General features: G+C 35.9%; 1 protein-coding gene across 1 annotated transcript; it reads left to right on the forward strand.

The window, feature by feature from the left end:
• Positions 1 to 1266: 1266 nt before the first annotated feature.
• Positions 1267 to 19679, forward strand: LOC110921520 (copper methylamine oxidase). Its single transcript, XM_022165858.1, has 12 exons — positions 1267 to 1671; positions 2896 to 3011; positions 3105 to 3410; positions 4512 to 4624; positions 6245 to 6575; positions 7249 to 7464; positions 10815 to 11051; positions 11813 to 11998; positions 15223 to 15363; positions 16270 to 16538; positions 17470 to 17551; positions 19320 to 19679. The coding sequence occupies exons 1-12, from the start codon at positions 1467 to 1469 to the stop codon at positions 19443 to 19445; spliced, it is 2328 nt and encodes a 775-aa protein (XP_022021550.1). The 5' UTR covers positions 1267 to 1466; the 3' UTR covers positions 19446 to 19679.
• Positions 19680 to 20665: the final 986 nt, after the last annotated feature.

The raw sequence follows: 20665 nt of genomic DNA on the forward strand, positions 1-20665 counted from the left end.
ATGTTGACGCATGACATCACCAGATTCTTTGAGAGGGGGACATGCACTAATTAGTCGGGACAACTAAATTATTGCAATTGCAAGTTGCATGATGATAATGTAAAAAACCCTCACCTAGTACAAAAACCATTAAATTATATATGGTTTTACAAATATGTCATCATCCAGCGTTTATTTAATGATACTTATATGTTAAGTGTTTGTGTTGTAAGCTTTTTTATGGTCTCATAATATTATTTATTTAAGAAACATTTTTAACGAAACTTCCATCAAGCATATGTAGAACTTTACATGTGCATTGTGCAGTTATTTCGTGATTTCATAAAAGTGAATATACAGACGTGTCAACTTTTTGTACTGTATATAAATGTTTACTTCTTTTAGGTAGGAGTTAGGTTTATGTATTTTAAAATACAGTGATGAATTAAATAATGAACATAAAAAAGGATAATCTAAGTTATTTCATTATTTTATTTTTAAAAATAACTCTTCGCAACGATATGAAGTGAAACTTAAATTTATTTTTTATTTTAAGAAAATTATCAAAATAGACAATTTTGACAAACAACCCCTCCCCCAAATGACTCGAATTTTAAGCCTTTTCAAAACTTTTTAACTAATCAGAATGAACGTTAAGCCAGTTTCGCAGACTGAGACGACTAGCACTTACTCAACGTATAAGGGTTTTTAGGCTGTTTGATGTGAGGAAACGCTCTCAGCCACCTAAGCTGGGTGGCGACCCCAACCCTAGCCCTCATCTACCATGGTTGCCCACGTCATGCTTTTAGATGCGCTAAAGGGGGAGAGAGAGAGGGTGGGGGACCACTTTCAAACAACCAATCAAAATATCTTTTAGTAATTTCTTTTTTTATATAATTAAAAGGGTTTTAAAAGGAAATTTATTCTACGTCATGCAAGTTAACAATAAAGCCTTCCGCTTACGTTGCTTGATAAAGTCTCTAAGGTTTTTATCCCATACCATATCATATAGCCTTATTGTTATGCCGACGGCTAGAAGGCTTAGCCAACGTTTTATTTAGCCGGCAACTGATTTAATTATTTAAGGGTGAATAATTTAGAATTATTGATGTAAGACGTAAGAGTAGGCGTTGTAATAAAAAAAGTAGTTTGATTTTTTTGGAAAAAATGTTTTTTAAACAACTATATATTTTGGAAAGTTTTTGTTTCTTTATTTTATTTTAGTAGCTTTCTCTTTTATCTTTTTCTTTGTCTTTGTCAGTCTCCACTTATTTGTCCGTTTCTCTCACCAGTCACTACCTCAATCATCCTCTTCTTTACAGAAGCTTTCTGAATTATCATTATATTCAGAAACGTATACATACACACACATATATATATATCGACTGTTTGTTGTGCTGTTGCTATATACCAGTGTGTATCACTACCACAGTAGTAGTGACTAACTGACTATACGGCGGTTACAGTGAGAACCATAACCCTCAGCAATGGCCTCAACTTCCGATAAACCGCCACCACTTCTCCGCCGTGAAGCCACTTCCTCCTCCTCCGCCACCGCCGATGTTGTTCAGGACTGGACCACCGATCCGTCCGTCGGCGATCAGATTCGCCTCCGCGGTACTGCTGCTTCCGTCGATAACTCTACTCGTCCTGTCGTTGCTCAAACTTCCGCTGCTTCCGCTGCTGCTAAAGGTACAAGTTACAACTCACTCGATTAACTGTTTAACTGATTTCTGTTACAATTTGACTTGATTCGTTTAGGTTAGTTGTATATTAGTCATGAATTCATGATCTCCGATTTGTTCGTGAGAATTAGGTAACAGTTTGATAAGTAACTGTAGTTTTTAGGTTTTGAACACAATCTGATGATTATAGATTCATATACTGTTGTTGTTGTTAAAATATAGCTGTTACAATTTGAGTTGATTAGTTTAGGTTTGTTTTATATTAATCATCCGATTTGTTCGTGAGAATTAGGTAACAATTTGACAAGTGACCGTAGTTTTTAGGTTTTAAACACAATCTGATGCTTATAGATTCATATATGTTGTTGATGTTGATATATAGCTGTTACAATTGACTTGATTAGTTTAGGTTAGTATCTCCGATTTGTTCATGAGAATTAGGTAACAATTTGATAAGTAACAGTAGTTTTTAGGTTTTAAACACAATCTGATGCTTATAGATTCATATATTGTTGTTGATGTTGAAATATAGAGTTATAGGTACAGATCGACGGTTTGTGGTTATGGAATTGACGTCATAGATTTGTTTGACCACTGGATACACTAACATTTGACTATTGTTGTGATATGTATATTTAGGAGAATTACAAAAACATTCAAAGTTGACCTGGAAACTTCGAAAATAGACACTGACTAGGCATAGCAGGCGTTTTCACCAAACGCGCGCAAGCTTGGTCGGCGCTTTTTACCAAACATGCGGTCTTAGCCGGCGCTTTTATACCTAAATGTGTAGGCTAAATCCTAGCTGTCTCAGCTGGTTGAGCTGATGTGGCGGCTTTTGATTGGAGGAAATGAGGGGTGATTACTTTGGTGAAGGCTAATTTCCATGGCTGTTTCTGAATATTTTTGGTCCACTTTGACTGTTTTAGTAATTATCCCATATATTTATGATGATTTTGAATTTTTGATTCTAATATGCTTTGTCTGATCTTTTGGTATCATAACATCATGCCAGCACACCAATAATTTATATAGATAAATTATAGTATCATCTATGGTTGGTCATACAGTTTAATAATAACAAGCAGTATCATAGTGATTTTGATAATGGTTTTTGTGGTTTTAAATCAGATCAATGCTCATTTAGTTAAAAATGGTTTTTGTGGTAAACATATTGTTTTGTGTAACCGGATAATCAGTTTCTAGTGTTGACTGAAACTTGTTCCTTCAGGACCTGGGCCGACCAGTATGGTTAAAGCACAAACTCGCCATCCACTCGATCCTCTAGCGGCTGCTGAAATTTCCATAGCAGTGGCAACCGTTAGAGCTGCAGGAGCAACACCAGAGGTTAATAATTGTGACACATTCATAACTTTTTATCCTGTAAAGTTCTCTTCGTAAACATAAATTGGAATCTTAATTTTATAACGGCATATATAGGTAAGAGATAGCATGCGGTTTATAGAGGTGGTACTTGTGGAACCAGCAAAAAGTGTGGTTGCATTAGCGGATGCATATTTTTTTCCACCTTTTCAACCGTCGTTACTACCTAGAACAAAGGGAGGTCCCATAATCCCAACTAAACTTCCACCTCGACAAGCTAGACTTATTGTTTATAATAAGAAGTCGAATGAAACTAGCGTATGGATTGTTGAGCTATCAGAAGTTCATGCTTTGACTCGTGGTGGTCACCATAGAGGGAAAGTTATTTCTTCTAAAGTGGTGCCTGATGTACAACCTCCAATGGTATGGAACTTTTCATTATAAGTCTTATAAACTTTATTTTCGTTCATTGGCTTTAAAAGATCTTTCTCTTGTCCTTTTATGTAAAATGCTAAACATAGCCCTTAGGGCTATGATTAACAACCAATTTTATGTAACAGTATTTGGTGGTTGGTGATTATGGTTAAGAATTAATCTTATATGAGTAGCATTTAATAATGCAACACTAACCAGCTTTAGGTGGGTGGGTGGTTGTTTATGGTTAAAATTTCTTATTATTTATATCGGTAAAACTCCGTTATTAAACACATAAATTTGTTACTGGATGACTGACTTTGTGACCTCAAGGAAATATCTGCTAGCAGGCACTCTTATCACTATGAATGAAGGTCTTCATTAGTTTTTTTTTTGTTCTTTTGTGTGTGTGTGTGTGTATAACATACCAATGCACTTTCAATTCTGTCTCATTTTAGTCATTGTATTTTTTTTGTACATTTGAGTCATTAAATGATGCTTTTCTTCATGTTAGGGTGATTAGGGGATGTTTCTACCCGTTTGGGTCATTACATGGACTTGATGAATTGATGTAAAAGTTTGTCCCAAATCATTAAAATACTCTATAATGACCCGAACATGACAAAAAGACATCTTATAAAGACTCAGACATACACAATGGAATATGATGTCTAAAACAGGACAAAAGTGATAGAACAATAGTATTTTTGCTGGAAAAAACCTTTTCAGGATTCTAAAACACTTATGATATCTAGTTATTTACTGAGAAACAAAATATGGTAACATTATGATTGATTCTAATTCTATAGATATGGATTTTAATGATGCAGAAGTGTTATCAACTACTTTTAAGAAACTGTTTATTTGGCATTTGACTAGTCGTTTGTTATTGTTGCTCGTCTACCTGCTATCCTTATGTAATTTGCCCTGATGATTGAAATGAAATATCTTATTTGCAAAAAAAAAAAAAAAAAAAAAAAAAAACTAGTCGTCTTCATGTGTCAAATGCAATTATTTTCATCTTAAGAAGATCACATACTTCATTGTATCTCTTTCAATGTTTCATTTTCTTCAATCTCTGTTATATTTACTGTCTGCCACTTTAAACAGGATGCAGTAGAATATGCAGAATGCGAAGCCATTGTAAAGGACTTCCCTCCATTTAGGGAGGCCATGAAGAGGAGGGGTATTGAAGATATGGACCTTGTGATGGTAGATCCCTGGTATGTCCTTACATATATTCTCAATTTCATACCATATGTGAAAAATATTATATGCTCCTATGCCTTGTCAGCATTGACTTTTCTCTATAATTTAACCAATTTTGACCATACTAGACTCTATATTTTGGATTTGTTAGTGTTAATTGTATATATTGTATTTAGCCCATGGTCCCAAGTTCGGCTGCTCTAGGTTTTCTTGTCTGTATATATTGAGAGTTCCACCTCCTTTGGAGTTTATCAGATATTTTACCCATTCACTTTACATTTAGTAGTTCTCTTTAGATGATATTTGAATTATATAGTTGCCTTAGAAGATACGTTCGCTTACTTAACATTCAACAAGCTTATCTTACCATAGAGGACTCTATATTTATTTCATGGTCATGCATTGAAATCATTTGTCTTTTCCTGGTTTGTAAGACCAAAAACATGCTGAATGACGAAAACGCCTGAACTTTTTCCAGAAAGTAGCAAAATTTAACCAATAACATGTTGCCATCTCATCAAATATATTTTTCTCTTTCATAATTTTTTAGGGCATCTTTGTCACTACACATGTTTTTTGGCTAAGATATTAGTTAGGCTTTATTGTGTAGACTAGAGAAGATTTAATGTTTTTACGCCCCGCTTGCGGTATGCTCATATAATGTATGTATGTGTGGGCGCTCGGGAGGCAAAAGTGAAAGTGCACTAATTTTAACGTTATTTTACTAATTTCGTGAAAATAACGTTAAAAGAGGGGGATGGTTAATCATGCATCATGTGGTGGCGTTGATAGCCGAAAGACAAGGGGGTACATGCACTAATCGGCGTTTGTCTCAATTGCTGAGTGTTATGTGCCTTTGTACATAGTTGTTAATAGCGGCTATAGCGACCGCTATAGCGCGCTATGTAGCCATGCGACATAGTGTCGCTATATGGGTCATAGCGACAAATAGCGATGATAGCGATTATATTTTTTTTATGTAAATAGCAATTAGATATAGCTATAAAATAGCTGGATTTATAGGTTTTTGTTAAATATACATGTAAAATAGCATATATACAAGGGTATTTTGATGTAATATACATATAAAAATTTTCAAAATTCTTTTTCTAGTGTAATCGCTATTTATAAAATAGCCGTCGCTATTTGTCGCTATTGGCTACGTAGCCTATAGGTGCCTTGTCGCTATTTGTCGCTATGCGCTATCAACAACTTTGCCTTTGTCCAAGGCTTGATGCAAAACTACAATCGGGCCGGGGGTCTCATTGGAAGCAGCCTCTCTATTCCTACAAGGTAGAGGTAAGGCTGTCTACATCTCACCCTCCTCAGATCCTACCTTAGCTTTGCTATTGGTGGGATATACCGAGTATGATGATGATGATGATGATGATGATATTGTGATTATCATTACCATAGTCAGGATGTATGATTTGATCAGATCTTCTTTGTAATTATACCCTTTGTACCCTATGGGTCTTTCATTATTATACTAAAAGTTGATATAAATGAATCCAGATACATACCTTATAGAAAAAAAGTTAAATACCTAGATTTCCTCCACATACATTATCCCAAATGTTTTAATGTTGGTATTATTGTATGCTAATGTGTAGTATGTCAATTTTATTTTCCAGGTGTGTTGGTTACCATAGTGAAGCTGATGCTCCTAACCGTAGACTAGCAAAACCGCTTATTTTCTGTAGAACAGAAAGTGACTGTCCCATGGAAAACGGTTATGCCCGCCCAGTTGAGGGAATTGATGTTTTAGTCGATATGCAAAATATGGTGGTGATAGAATTCAAAGACAGGAAACTCGTCCCTCTACCGCCAGCCGATCCATTGAGAAATTACACAGCTGGCGAAACAAGAGGCGGTGTAGATCGAAGTGATGTGAAACCACTAAACATTGTTCAACCCGATGGCCCTAGCTTTCGCGTTAATGGCCATTTTGTACAATGGCAGAAGGTCTGTACTCTGTACTGTTAATTTGGTCTTCTTAATGGTGGCAGTTTCGCCCGTATAAAACAACGGATCGATTCTAGTTATACTTAGTTAATGGGTCAAATGATTACAATGTAGAAGTTTATCCAAACTGGGATATGTTGAGTGAAAGGTTTAAATGCAAAAGGGTCTTAACGGGCGAATGTGCGATGGTACGCGAACGAAAAATAACGTGCGTAATTATGCAAGTAACGTGCGTAATTAAGGTTAACTCAACGCATGCGTAATTATGCAAATAACGTGCGTAATTATGGTTTAACCGAACCCATGCGTAATTATGCAAATAACGTGCGTAATTATGTATTATAACGTGCGTATTTTAAAAATGAACATGCGTAATTCACTCTCGTACCATCGCACGTTAAGTGGCTATTGTACGTTAACCTTCCAGAAGAGTTAAATGGGTCGAAATCCACCCACAGTGTATGCAAAATGTATAAAACCTCCTCTACCACCCGCCCCAGCCATTGAGAAATTAGACAAATGATGAAATAAGAGGTGGATATATTGACCCGTTTACAAATAAACGGGTCAATTTTGCCCCATTACCGAGCCAGCCCATTTTTCTATCTCGATTAATTCTGTTTGTGTTTACAAACTTGTTAGGATTAACCTCTCGTGTGTTAATTGTTGGCAGTGGAATTTCCGTATTGGATTCACTCCTAGGGAGGGTTTGGTCATTTATTCTGTCGCATATGTTGACGGTAACCGAGGTCGGAGGCCTGTGGCCCACAGATTAAGCTTTGTAGAAATGGTGGTCCCTTATGGTGACCCCAATGATCCTCATTACAGAAAGAACGCATTTGATGCAGGGGAAGATGGACTCGGTAAAAACGCCCATTCTCTTAAAAAGGTAAGCCCACATTTTAGATTGCTTGTTGTTATTTCAATCTTGTATTTTGTCTTCTTTCTATTTTAATCATTAGAGATGGCGCCTTGAATGTACGGGTGGCAATTTGTATAGCGTTCGGGTTGGCGGTTACTGTGTCAAAGCCCCTAACCCAGACACGTGCAACCCAAAGATTATCTAAACATGTTATATCAGCTGACGGGTTATATGAGTTGTAAACGGGCTGGTCAAGTCAACGGATTGGCGGGTTGAATTAAATTTAGTCCTTTTTATATTTTAATTCTAATCGTAAACGGGTTGGCAAGTTGGAAACAGGTTGATCAGTCAACCCGAACCCAGCTCGTTTATTAAACAACTTAGCTGTCTACTAGAGGTGTACAAACCGAACCGGTTTTTTATGTTGTAAACAAACCGTTTTTTTTTCAAACCGGATTCTAAGGTTCAAACCCAAAACCAGTTAAACTGATTCGGTTCGGTTTATAAACCGGCTTGGGACAAAAAAACCCGGTTTCAAAGTATGGTAATACGAACCGCTATACAAACCGCCGGATCGATTCTGTCTATGTGACTTGACACCGTTTAGCTCAACTATAACCCATTTACTTTGTGTTGTGTTGAGAATTACCGTCTCTAAGTGAACGGGTTGATTTGGGGTGTTTTTTATTTCTGAAGTGTCAAATTTAAATTAAAATCTTAAAAGGAAAGAGGTCAAAGGTGTTGGACTGGTTGGAAGTCTCCACAAGTGTATTAATAATGCACAACACCGCTTGAAACATTTTATTTAAGAATGATTATTATTGAAATACCATATATCTATAATCCTATTTAGCACTAACTATTTGTAAAAAAAAAAAAAAAAAAAAAAAAAAAAAAAAAAAAAAAAAAAGCCAGTTTTGGATATTGTGTATCGGGCTTTCAGGTCAACTCAACCTGACCTACCTTGCCCGTAACAAAAATAACCATTTTGAACCAACTTTATCCAACTTGCCCATTTTTACCTCTATTGTTTTCCTAATATAGCCATTGACTACTTATACAAATGTAAGATGGGGGAATAGTGCCAGGCAGTACAAATGTAAGATGGGGTAATAGTGCCAGGCAGCTGCCTGGCACTCCCCCATTGGACCAACACGTTATTGTTTTATATTCATTTTAAAATTACGTTTTTACCCCCAGCTAAAAATAAAATTACGCTCTTTGTCCCCATCTCAAAATTACCATCTTGCCCCCAATTCAAAATTACGACTTTGCCTGGTACTCTCCCATTGGACCAACCAGTTTAATATTTTATATCTATTCTAAAATGACGTTTTTGTCCCTATTTAAAATTACGGTTTTGCCCCCAGCTCAAAATAAAATTACGCTTTTGTCCCCAGCTCAAAATTACCGATTTTTTCCCTCCATTCAAAATAAAATTGTGGTTTTGCCCTCAGCTCAGAATTACCTTTTCGCCCCAGTTTAAAATAAAATTTTTATTTTGCCCCTACTTAAAAATTACGATTTTGCCCTCTGTTCAAAAATGTGATTTTCCCAGTTTAAAAATTACGATTTTGCCCTCTGTTCAAAAATATGATTTTCCCAGTTTAAAAATTACGATTTTGCGCTCGGTTCAAAATAAAAATGTGCTTTTGCCTCAAGCTTAAAATTATGATTGTGCCCTTAGTTCAAATTTATATTACGTTGTTACTGCAAATTAAAAATTACGAATTTGCCCCTGTGAAAATTTACAATTTTGCCCCAGGTTCAAATTTACAGTACTGCCATTACTTTAGCTTTTGTCAAATAACGATTTTACCCCAGTCAAAAAATACAACTTTCCCTCGGTTAAAAATTACAATATTCCCATTGTTTTAGTTTTTTTTTTTTTATCAAAACTAGAAAAGTGTTTTGTTTTAATTGGTTGACTCGATTTAATTGTTTTCCGTGTCAATGAGTTGACTAACACTCGCTCATTATTCGGTCATCGCCCCGCAACGCGGGCGGGGCACCAACTAGTTATTCTACATGAACCACATATCCATAAAAAATATAATTTTTGTCAACGCGTATGCATGTTTGATGACTGTCGTCAGAGTCAATCAAAAACCTAATTAAACTACGTAAATAGCGTAAGTAGGGTATCGTATCCACGGGGAATTTGTGGTTAGCGTTAAAGAAATTAATTAAAACTAAATTATCTAAATTGGGGGTTTGTTTGTAGATTTAAAAGAAAACACAATTTGTCACGAAAAGTGTTATCAATATTAAGAAGAAGTAACCTCCACCCGGAATCCCAATTACCCGTTTAACATAAAAACCTGTTTACCGATTCAAAACACCACATAGACATGGCCTTGGAATTAATGAACTTGATTAGTTAATAGGGATAGTTTTTAAGATTCACTATGCAACCTAATAACCCGTTTGATTGTATCAACTACCCACCGATTTACCAACCCGCTAACAACGCAAGAAAGTTGCCAATACGCTTAATAAATGACAAGTAATTCAAACACAAGAAACGTTTACTAATAATCCAACACAAGTGGTCAAGCTGTACCAGTTACAAGAATCCGTAAGCAAAGTTCAATGCAAAACAAAGTAAAAGTTCATCCGGGTAGAAGTCACAAGGAGTTTAGCCGCACATGCTTGTCTTCACGGCACCGGTTGTCATCCCGAATCGTTCGGACTTCATTGAAAAGCTTGAATAATGATGAACAATGCTCCTGTGCCTTTCGTATGACGGCTGCGAATCAGAATGATATCGTGATCCCCCTCCCCCGTATTGACGGCTGATGAGTATCTTTTATAATAAATCCTCTTGTTCACGTAATAAGTTTGCCAAGCCCAACTGCGGCCCAATAGTTGTGTCCCTCAATGATGATGTCGGCCCAAAAATCTCCTCCAAAATCCTTGCATGTGCCGCTTCTAATTGTCCCCTTGACTTCCGATTTTTGTCGCAATAAAATAAAGATGATGCCTCTTAATAAATTCCCCACTTTCATCTATATTGCCAGTTAGCCCATGCCCATATGTCAAATTAATTGACATCGAATACCTGCACAAAAGTGTCATATGTTAATTTTAGTTTTCTTTGTTTAAATTACATCACAACAAATCATTTGATTTATATTATTTATATACATAAAATATCTAATATGAATATTACTTAATATTAGTAGTTTTACTTTTTTGGTGGCTAATTATTAATATCTATTTTTATCTTTAATTTGATCATTATAACTCGTTTCCACCTTAACCCGTATGATAATAAAACCACATCAAAGAACCATAATTTTAGCAAATATCAATGCATTTTAATTATAATTAATATGAACTAGAGTCTACCTAAAATGCACCGATCAATGTTACAGGGCTGTGATTGTTTGGGGTACGTCAAGTATTTTGACGCACACTTAACAAATTTCACGGGGGGTGTGGAAACAATTGAAGATTGTGTTTGTTTACATGAAGAAGATGACGGGATATTGTGGAAGCATCATGATTGGAGAACCGGTTTAGCTGAAGTAAGACGGTCCAGAAGGCTAGTAGTGTCTTTTATATGTACTGTTGCCAACTATGAATACGGCTTTTACTGGTATTTTTATCAGGTATTTTTTCTGTCCTTTCAACCTCTTAGTAACTGATTAAACTTCCATATCTAGAGGGGGACATTTTGACCCATTTACCTATAAATTGATCGATTCGTTTTTTTTTTCTGAATGGTCAAATGGTTAAAAAATCGCTCAATGGGAAACAGAACAAACTGGCTAAAAGTCTCAGTGTATTATAATTGCATTAAACGTTTACGCTCCTATATGGTTATCACTCATCTCGCACATCTTTCCACCTCTACTTTAGAGTGAATTTCAATGATTGTCCTTTATCTTTATATCCATTTTCAGTCGTTGTCCTTTATGTTCAAAATTGACGAGTTTTGTCCTTTATGTTTTCATATAATACACGTTTTGTCCTTTAGGCCTAACTCAGTTAGTTTTTTCAGTTAAATTTGGTCATATGCTTTGCACATGAGGGCATTTTTGTCAATTCAAAGGTAAGTTCAACGGTAGAGTTACAGCTCAAAGCTTCTACAACCTTTGAATTGATAAAAATGCCCTCATGTGCAAAACACATGACCAAATTTAACTGAAAAAACTAACTGTGTTAGGCCTAAAGGACAAAACGTGTATGATATGAAAACATAAAGGACAAAACTCGTCAAGTTTGAACATAAAGGACAACGCTTGAAAATGGGTACAAAGATAAAGGACAATCTTTGAAATTCACTCTCTACTTTATATAAAAGCTTGTTGACGTACGTGAGTTATGCATATAAATTTTAGGAATAATCATGTAAAAAATCTTCTTGCAGGATGGAAAAATAGAAGCGGAGGTGAAACTAACCGGAATTCTTAGCTTAGGAGCTTTACAACCTGGTGAATCTAGAAAATACGGGACTACAATTGCACCTGGACTCTATGCTCCTGTTCATCAACACTTCTTTGTTGCTAGAATGGATATGTCTGTTGACTGTAAGCCCGGTGAATCCCACAATCAGGTTACCATTCTTAGTCTCTGTAATTTACTCGAAATGCCTTTTTTTGAAATGGAAAAGGTGAAGGGGTTGATCCGGATACATCACCTTTATATATCTTAATATCATATTTACCCTTTCAAAACACTGAAACTATTATATTCACCATTTGATAGTAAGTCAAATACAATATCAGTTACTTGTAAGTTGTAACAGTCCTTTCACTGAATAAATAAATAGGAAAACAATGTTATTGTTGGGATTCAAAGCACATTTGCAGCGGAAGTATGTGAATGACTTGAATCGGTATTCATGGTTAACAATAATGGATATGCAGAAAACAGTAAGGATCAAAGGGTGAATGATGAGAATGTGTGGACAATTCTTAAGAAACAGAATATGTCTTGATACCGGAATATGTTGCCGGATATCATACATATATACATAGATATTTGGCGGTTTTGTTTGGCGGGAATAACTGCCATTGCAGTTTAAATCATACCCGCTTATCACCACCATATAAGTTATCATACATACCGAAAACATATAAGTCATAATACGTAGACATACGTAATAGCATAATTAAGTTTAATTATATGTCTAACACAACCCCCTTAAACTTGATTATGCTTTGCAGCATACATCAACACACTCCGGTTAGCTTCATCAACGGCCTTTCTTGCTTGATTGAAGTCGAATCTGCGTCGTTTCTTCTGCATCTTCATCACACCTTCCCAGTCATTTCCAGCGAATAGGGCATAATGTTGATAAGCTTCTTCATCTTGCACATCATCGTCACTCCTCCTTTCATGGCTGATTTCCGATGGTCTCGCATTGCTATCGATCACCTGTTTGTCGATCACCTTTTCCTGCACTCCCTTGAACTTATAGCATAAATAATCCTCATGAACTCGCCGTCATGATACTCGTACCCCATGTCTTTCGCAACTACCGGCCATAGATTATCATTTGTGACATTCCGGTAGCCACCATCACGTTCTACTACCACATACAGACCCAGTAGATCTACCTTCCTGTTATCTGATGCGAAGGGTGGGATCGGCCTTGAAGAGATTCCCAGTTTGACATTTAGAAACCATGTCAGCATCTCTTCAAACTTTCCCTCCAATTCATGTTTGTATTTAAATACAAACTCTCTGTCGTCTATCATATCTAACAGGGACTTGCAGTCGGTGAAATCATGAAATTCCACGGCCCGGATAATCATTTGGCTCCAATCCGGTTCATCAGTGGATAGATTCAGAGTTTCAAAGTAAGAATTTAGATAATTCTCTTTGTGTTCTTCATTCACCGCACTTAATTCTGTCACTTTTTGTTTTTCTTTTAAACCAAGTTCTTCTTCCTTGGTTAAACCGTTAACATCATTCACCGAATTAACAACCGGGGCAGAGAACATTGGAAAAATTTTACATGTATCGCCTGATTTTCTTACCGTATATCCTTGCAGCGTTAACTGCGTTAACTGATCAAGGCTTAATACTTTTTGGTCCAATTCCGGTGAATAGAACACACTCTGCATCGGTAACATATCGTTACCGGATCTTATTTCCACCGCCCCAATTCCCTGGATAAAAAGAAAGTTATTCTCTCCCGATTTTGTTTCTACCCCAACCATACGTTTAAAAACGTTTAAGATTCCGGCAAAGTGATGATTAAATGTCGGATTTACATACCAGATATCTCCCCACTGGCCACCCTCTGTTCCTGTGACAATCATTTCATTCCGGCAGACCACTTCATCATCTTGTCTTTGAGTTCCGGCATTGATTGCTTGATTAATCAGTTCAGTGGCTTCATCATTTTCTTTCGCTTTGCACGAGTATATTTGATGGCCTGGTTGATGGCAATAGTAACAAAGCCTTACACAGGGAATTCTTCTTTCTTTTTCATTTTTTTCATCGATGCAGTGTTGACAGGGCATCGTTGTTGATGTCGGTTTGATTTCTGCATTCTTTCCCAACGTGGCTCTGATACCACTATGTTGGGATTCAAGCACATTTGCAGCGGAAGTATGTGAATGACTTGAATCGGTATTCATGGTTAACAATAATGGATATGCAGAAAACAGTAAGGATCAAGGGTGAATGATGAGAATGTGTGGACAATTCTTAAGAAAGAGAATATGTCTTGATACCGGAATATGTTGCCGGATATCATACATATATACATAGATATTTGGCGGTTTTGTTTGGCGGGAATAACTGCCATTGCAGTTTAAATCATACCCGCTTATCACCACCATATAAGTTATCATACATACCGAAAACATATAAGTCATAATACTTAGACATACATAATAGCATAATTAAGTTTAATTATATGTCTAACAGTTATTACTGTGAATCATCTCAATGTATAATATTCAGTGAAACATGGCCTTACAAGTAGCTGATTTTATTTAATTTAGTACGGAATGAAGAAATATGACGTTTTTAGAGTTTGGAAAGGTTTAACATAACATTATGAAATTTAGAAGGATGTATATTGAAATTCTAAACTTTTAGAAGGGTGTATTTGTAACTGCCCCTGAAATTAGCTTAAAATGAAACAGTTTAAATGGGTAGAAAACCACACAGTGTATTCTTAATGCATAAAACCTTCTTAATTGTTTATTGTCAAGATTTTATAGATTATTTCCAATTCAAATGCATATTTTTAAAATCATGATCGACACGCTAATCATTTGGAGAAGAGTGAATTTCAAGGATTGTCCTTTATCTTTATACCCATTTTCAGGCGCTGCCCTTTATGTTCAAAATTGACGAATTTTGTCCTTTATGTTTTCATATCATATATGTTTTGTCCTTTAGGCCTAACCCATTTAGTTTTTTCAGTTAACTTTGGTCATATACTTTGCACATGAGGGCATTTTTGTCAATTCAAAGGTAAGTTCAACGGCAGATTTACAGCTCAAAGCTTCTGCAACCTTTGAATTGACAAAAATGCCCTCATGTGCATGACCAAATTTAACTGAAAAAACTAACTGGGTTAGGCCTAAAGGACAAAACGTGAATGATACGAAAACATAAAGGACAAAACTCGTCAATTTTGAACATAAAGGACAACGCATGAAAATGGGTATAAAGATAAAGGACAATCCTTGAAATTCACTCTTTAGAGAAATGTAAAAGTTGTGGACAAAAAGTGTTTCAGTTCAACACTTCAACCTGACCGTTTCAAAAGAATTAGATTACACATTGCCCAACAACACCTGCTTTAATTTACAGGTGGTTGAGGTGGATGTTAAAGTTGAAGGACCAGGAGATGCAAATGTACACAACAACGCGTTCTACACTGAAGAAAAACTCTTGAAATCTGAACTCGAAGCAATACGTGATTGTAATCCTTCATCTGCCCGACATTGGATTGTAAGTCTCTCTATCTCTCTCTCTCTCTCACACACACACACACATTTAAGGGGTTAATATGTGTTTTAAATTTGATTATGTGATAAGATACTTTAGAATTAGATAAAGCAATGATAATAAAATGGACCATAGGAGAGTGTTTGGATATATCTGTATTGTAAGTTCTAATAAACTAATAATTAGGTGTGTAAATGTCTGGCAAGATCTGATTAGATTAGTAGACAATATAACCCAAAAAGAGATGTGCAAAGATGTCTCGTGACATGAGAAAGTAATTGTGATATTAAAAAATAAGAGTAAAATGCCATTTTCGTCCCTGAGGGTCAGCCAGTTTTGCGACTTTCATCCAAAGGTTTGTTTGTTTCGCGTCTGCATCCAAAAGGTTTGAAATCTTGCCATTTTCACCCGGCTCGTTAACTACATCCATTTTTCTCAATTAATTCAGGGGTATTTTCATCGTTTTTGTTAACTTAAAGGGCAATTCGGTCTTTTGAATACTTGTACATTATGCTAAATGCTTGTACATAAAGTGAAATAGACCGAATTGCCCTTTTAAGTTAATAAAAAAGACGAAAATACCCCTGACTTAACGGAGAAAAAATTGATAGAATTAACGAGCCGGATGAAAATAGCAAGATTTTAAACCTTTTGGATCCAGATGTGGAAAAACAAACCTTTGGACGGAAGTACTGGCTAAACCTCAAGGACGAAAATGGCATATTACTCAAAAATAATGAGAAAAAAATTAAAAAAAAAACATTTTCCAAAGTATATTTTATGTTTTGAATCTAAAATTAAATAGCGAACTTAATAGTTAAATAACGAAAGTAGATACATATTTGGTGACCTATATAGTGAACTTTATTATAGCCTATGAATATGAATGATACAAGTTCCATGATTCAGATCAGGAATACAAGAACTGTAAACCGAACCGGTCAATTGACCGGCTACAAATTAGTACCTGGATCAAACTGTTTACCATTAGGTGGGGCCGAGGCTAAGTTTTTGAGGAGAGCTGCTTTTTTGATGCACAATTTGTGGGTCACACAATATGAACCCGAAGAAATGTTTCCTGGTGGAGAGTTCCCTAATCAGAATCCACGTGTCGGCGAGGGATTGGCTACTTGGGTTAAGAAAAATCGATCTCTTGAAGAAACGGATCTGGTTCTTTGGTATGATCCACTGCCCTTTGTAATTTATATTGGATTATGACTTGTTTTGTACTATGTTTTGTGTGTTAACTGTTTATATTTAGTTTTAAAAGTTCTGGGTCAACCCGACCCGCCTAGTTTCGGTCCTCTACCGAAAGCGGCCCGTCTTGGGCCATTACCCAACCCACTCATTTGCCACTTCTAGTATTCAAGTTACCGCAGTTACTGACATATAGGTCTGTAAACAAACCGAACGTTCAGCAAACGGTTCGTGAACTGTTCGGCAGGAAGTTTGTTTATGTCCGTTCGTTTAATAAATGAATAGACACGAACAAGAAGTTTTGTTCGATAAGTTAAACAAACGAACATGAACAAATGTTGCGTTCGTTCGTATATGTTCGTGAAAGTTTGGTAATTTGTTCATTTATGTTTGCTCATTTATGTTAGTTCATTTAAAGGTTTTTATGTCATATTTTTTATGTTATTAGTTTTAGAATGTATCTATGTGTATAGGTTGTTTGTGTTGTTATATTTGTCTTGTTTACCATGTACCCTTTCACCACTCATGTTATATTGGTAGCTTCATACACACACATACCTCATGTTCAATTTATTTCTTTCTTGGGTGTTTTGGAGCCGAGGGTCTCACTGGAAGCAACCTCTCTATCCCTAGGGGTAGAGCCCGTAGAGGTAAGGTGTGCCTACATCCCACCCTCCCCATACCCTACCAATAGCTTCGCTATTTGTGGGATTTTACTGGCATGATTGATTGATTGAGTTTTAGAATCTATATATAACATTCGTTTGTTTGTGTTCATGAACATTTGTTTGTGTTCGGTAAGCATTCATGAACTTGTTTATTTCCTTAGACCTTACTGAACGAACACGAACAAGGCCTTGTTTGTGTTCGTTCGGTTCGTTTACACTGACACATGCTTTTGAATGCTGACAGGTATGTATTTGGAGTGACACATGTTCCTCGACTGGAAGATTGGCCTGTTATGCCTGTAGAACACATTGGCTTCCGTCTCATGGTACCCCGTTCTCATTTTTTTTATTATATCATGCATTATCTGCAATTTTCACAAATATATTTTAGTTTTGCATTAGTTAACATGATGGTTATCTAATTATATTTAGCAAAAGGACATAAAAGCCCTTCGTATTACCAACTATTTACTTCATCATCATACTCGGTAAATCCCACCAATAGTAAGCTAAGGTAGGGTTTGAGGAGGGTAAGATGTAGACAGCCTTACCTCTACCCCGTAGGAATAGAGAGGTTGCTTCCAGTGAGACCCCCTGTAATCGAACCTCTACTTTTATGGATTAATCACCAATAGACTTTCAAACCTCTTCGATTAAATATGAATATTTAAAATAAAGATGATTTTAACATGTTATGTACCATCAAAAGGAACACGATATTGACTTGTTATTAATGTTTGCATTATTTTTAAACAGATTTTGTTGATAATAAAAATATTCTACTATATTTTACAACATGATTTCTATATTAAACCTTCAATTAAATTTTATTTTCCGACATATTATATAGCTCTATTTAATCTATTTAGAGTTTTAACTTATACTACATGGGGGGTGTCATACAGATAAATAAAACTAATATAATAAGTATAGGATTAGGATCAAATACAAAGGATCCTAATTGTAAGAAGTGTAAGAAGGATTTATAGAGTGACAAGTGTCCAATAACCTAAAAAAACCCACTACACAAAAAAACCCCACTACAAAAAAAAAAAAAAAAAAAAAAAAAAAAAAAAACCCTTAAACATCCACCACCACCAAAAACCTAAACCCCCACCCCCCCCCTCACCCACCCTAAAAAAAACATTTTTTTTTTTTGCCGAGGGGGTGGGGGTTTAGGTTTTTGGGTGGGGGTGGGTGTTTAGTTTTTTTAGGTTTTTTTTTTTTTTTGTTTTTTTTTTTTGGGGGGGGGGGGGGGTTAGGTTGAGGGGTGGGGTGGGGTTGGGGGGAGGGGGGGGGGGGGGGGGGTTAGTTTTTTTTTAGGTTTTTGTGGGGTGGGGGTTTAGGTTTTTTGGGGGTTTTTTTGGTGAGGTATAGTTTTTTTTTGCCGGGGGGGGTGGTTTAGGTTTTTTGGTGGGGGGGGGGGGGTAGGTTTTTGGGTGGTGGTGGGGTGGGGTGGGGTGGGGGTGGGTGTTTAGGTTTTTGGTGGTGATGTAGTGGGTTTAGTTTTAGGTTATTGGGCACTTGTCACTCTATAAATCGAAGCCTTTGTAGAATAACTTGACCCCAATAAGTATAATAGTACCGCAATATGAGAAAATCACAAGAATGATCATTTTTTGGGTGTATTTATATGCCAATGTCTATATCACCGAAGTTTCTGAAGCCATGAAATACGCGGAATCATTTCATGTATCTACTTTATGTATACGTGTCATGAGAAATGCCTTGAAATGTACAAAAAAATTGCTGCAATCCACTTCTAGGATATCTATGTTATTTTTCTTAAATGGGTCATGTGTGTATATACCAAATCATTTTTTCGATACGTTAAGATAAAGTCGACACAGAATAATTCACGCGTCTTGTGGCTATAAATGTATAATTGGCGTACCACTTCTAGGATATCTGTGTTATTTTTTTTAAATGGGTCATGTGTGTATATACCAAATCATTTTTTCGATACGTTAAGATAAAGTAGACACAGAATAATTCACGCTTCTTGTGGCTAGAAATGTATAATTGGCGTACCGAAAAAATGTTGATCTTTGTAGGACTGTCTAATAGTGATTGATGTTGGATTGGTTTGTGCAGCCACATGGATTCTTCAACTGCTCACCAGCAATTGATGTTCCCCCGAGCTCGTCGGCTGACATGGAAATGAAGGAAAATGGAATGGTAGATAAATCGTGCCATAGTAGTCTCGTTTCAAAGATATGAAGAAAATATATGCGACGCCTGTGATCTGAAAAACTGTTGTGCTTTAGGTCCTTATGATGTCTGCACAATATTATTAACTTGTATTCTTTTACAACATGAACCAAAATACTGTGAAATTGTGGACAGATTAGGATGTAACAGAAGTTATATCCCATGTTCTATCTCAACTCTTATCAATTTGCATTGTAGACTTGTACGGTACAACTTAATAATATACGGTACAAAATACAAATCTGTGACATCTATTAGTAATTGAATTAGAAGAGTATAAGCTTATTTCAATAAGATGATGGTGGTGATATTAATGGTAATGGTAACGATGAAGTGATGGTATGGTGAAATTGAAAAAAAATGCATATTTAAAGTTGAGTAAAGTACGGTCTCTGTAAAAAATGCATATTTAAAGTTGAGTAAAGTACGGTCTATGTGGTTAACCAAAATTTTGGATTTAGTCTCTTGTTTTTCAAAAGTATACGAATGGTTCATGTAGTTTATACTCTGCAACGCGTTTAGTCCTCAAATTTTGTTAAAAGTACATGGATGGTCCCTGTGGTTTGCACTTTGTAACACATATAGCGACTAAAAGTTGGGGACTAAATGTGTTACAAAGTGCAAACCATAAGGACCAACTGTGTACTTTTGGCAAAAATTGAGGACTAAATGTGTTACAAAGTGCAAACTATAGGGACCATCTATGTACTTTCGAAAAGCTAGGGACTAAATTCAAAATTTTGATTAACCACAGGGACCATCAGTATACTTTACTTTTTAAAGTTTCATTAAATATTAAAGGAAGAATATTCTATAAGTTTTAAAAAGTAAAAAAAAAATAGTCATTTTTCATTCAAATTGGGTGGAGAAAACATGAGGTTATAAACCTTTGATGCACCATTTTAAAAAAGCGACAAAATTTTGCATTACTTTTAAAAATTACAATACTATACAAAAGGTTATTTATATATTAAATGAAACAGTCAACGAAAAGGTTTTAGTAAACACATGATCTCGTGAAGTGTATTGGCAAGCTCGGGGGTCTGTAGCTACGGAGTTTCGTTGTTTCCAAACGTAGGGAACAGGCCTGGTGATAAGTGTGGGAAAGTAGGGTAATGGACCCAGGCCCAAAGACTTTGAGGGCCCAAAGTTTTTAAAAAATATCCTATATACTATATGTTTTTGTTATTGGGCCTAAACTGTTAACCTAATTATAATAATCAGCCTTC

This window comes from Helianthus annuus, chromosome 17, assembly GCF_002127325.2.
Source record: "Helianthus annuus cultivar XRQ/B chromosome 17, HanXRQr2.0-SUNRISE, whole genome shotgun sequence".
NCBI classification, from domain to species: domain Eukaryota; kingdom Viridiplantae; phylum Streptophyta; class Magnoliopsida; order Asterales; family Asteraceae; genus Helianthus; species Helianthus annuus.

Coding starts and splice junctions, on each gene's coding strand:
- LOC110921520 (XM_022165858.1), top strand. CDS start 1,467: ATGGCCTCAACTTCCGATAAACCGCCACCACTTCTCCGCCGTGAAGCC. Junction 4,625..6,244: donor CTTGTGATGGTAGATCCCTG/GTATGTCCTTAC, acceptor TTTATTTTCCAG/GTGTGTTGGTTACCATAGTG. Junction 16,539..17,469: donor GAAACGGATCTGGTTCTTTG/GTATGATCCACT, acceptor GAATGCTGACAG/GTATGTATTTGGAGTGACAC.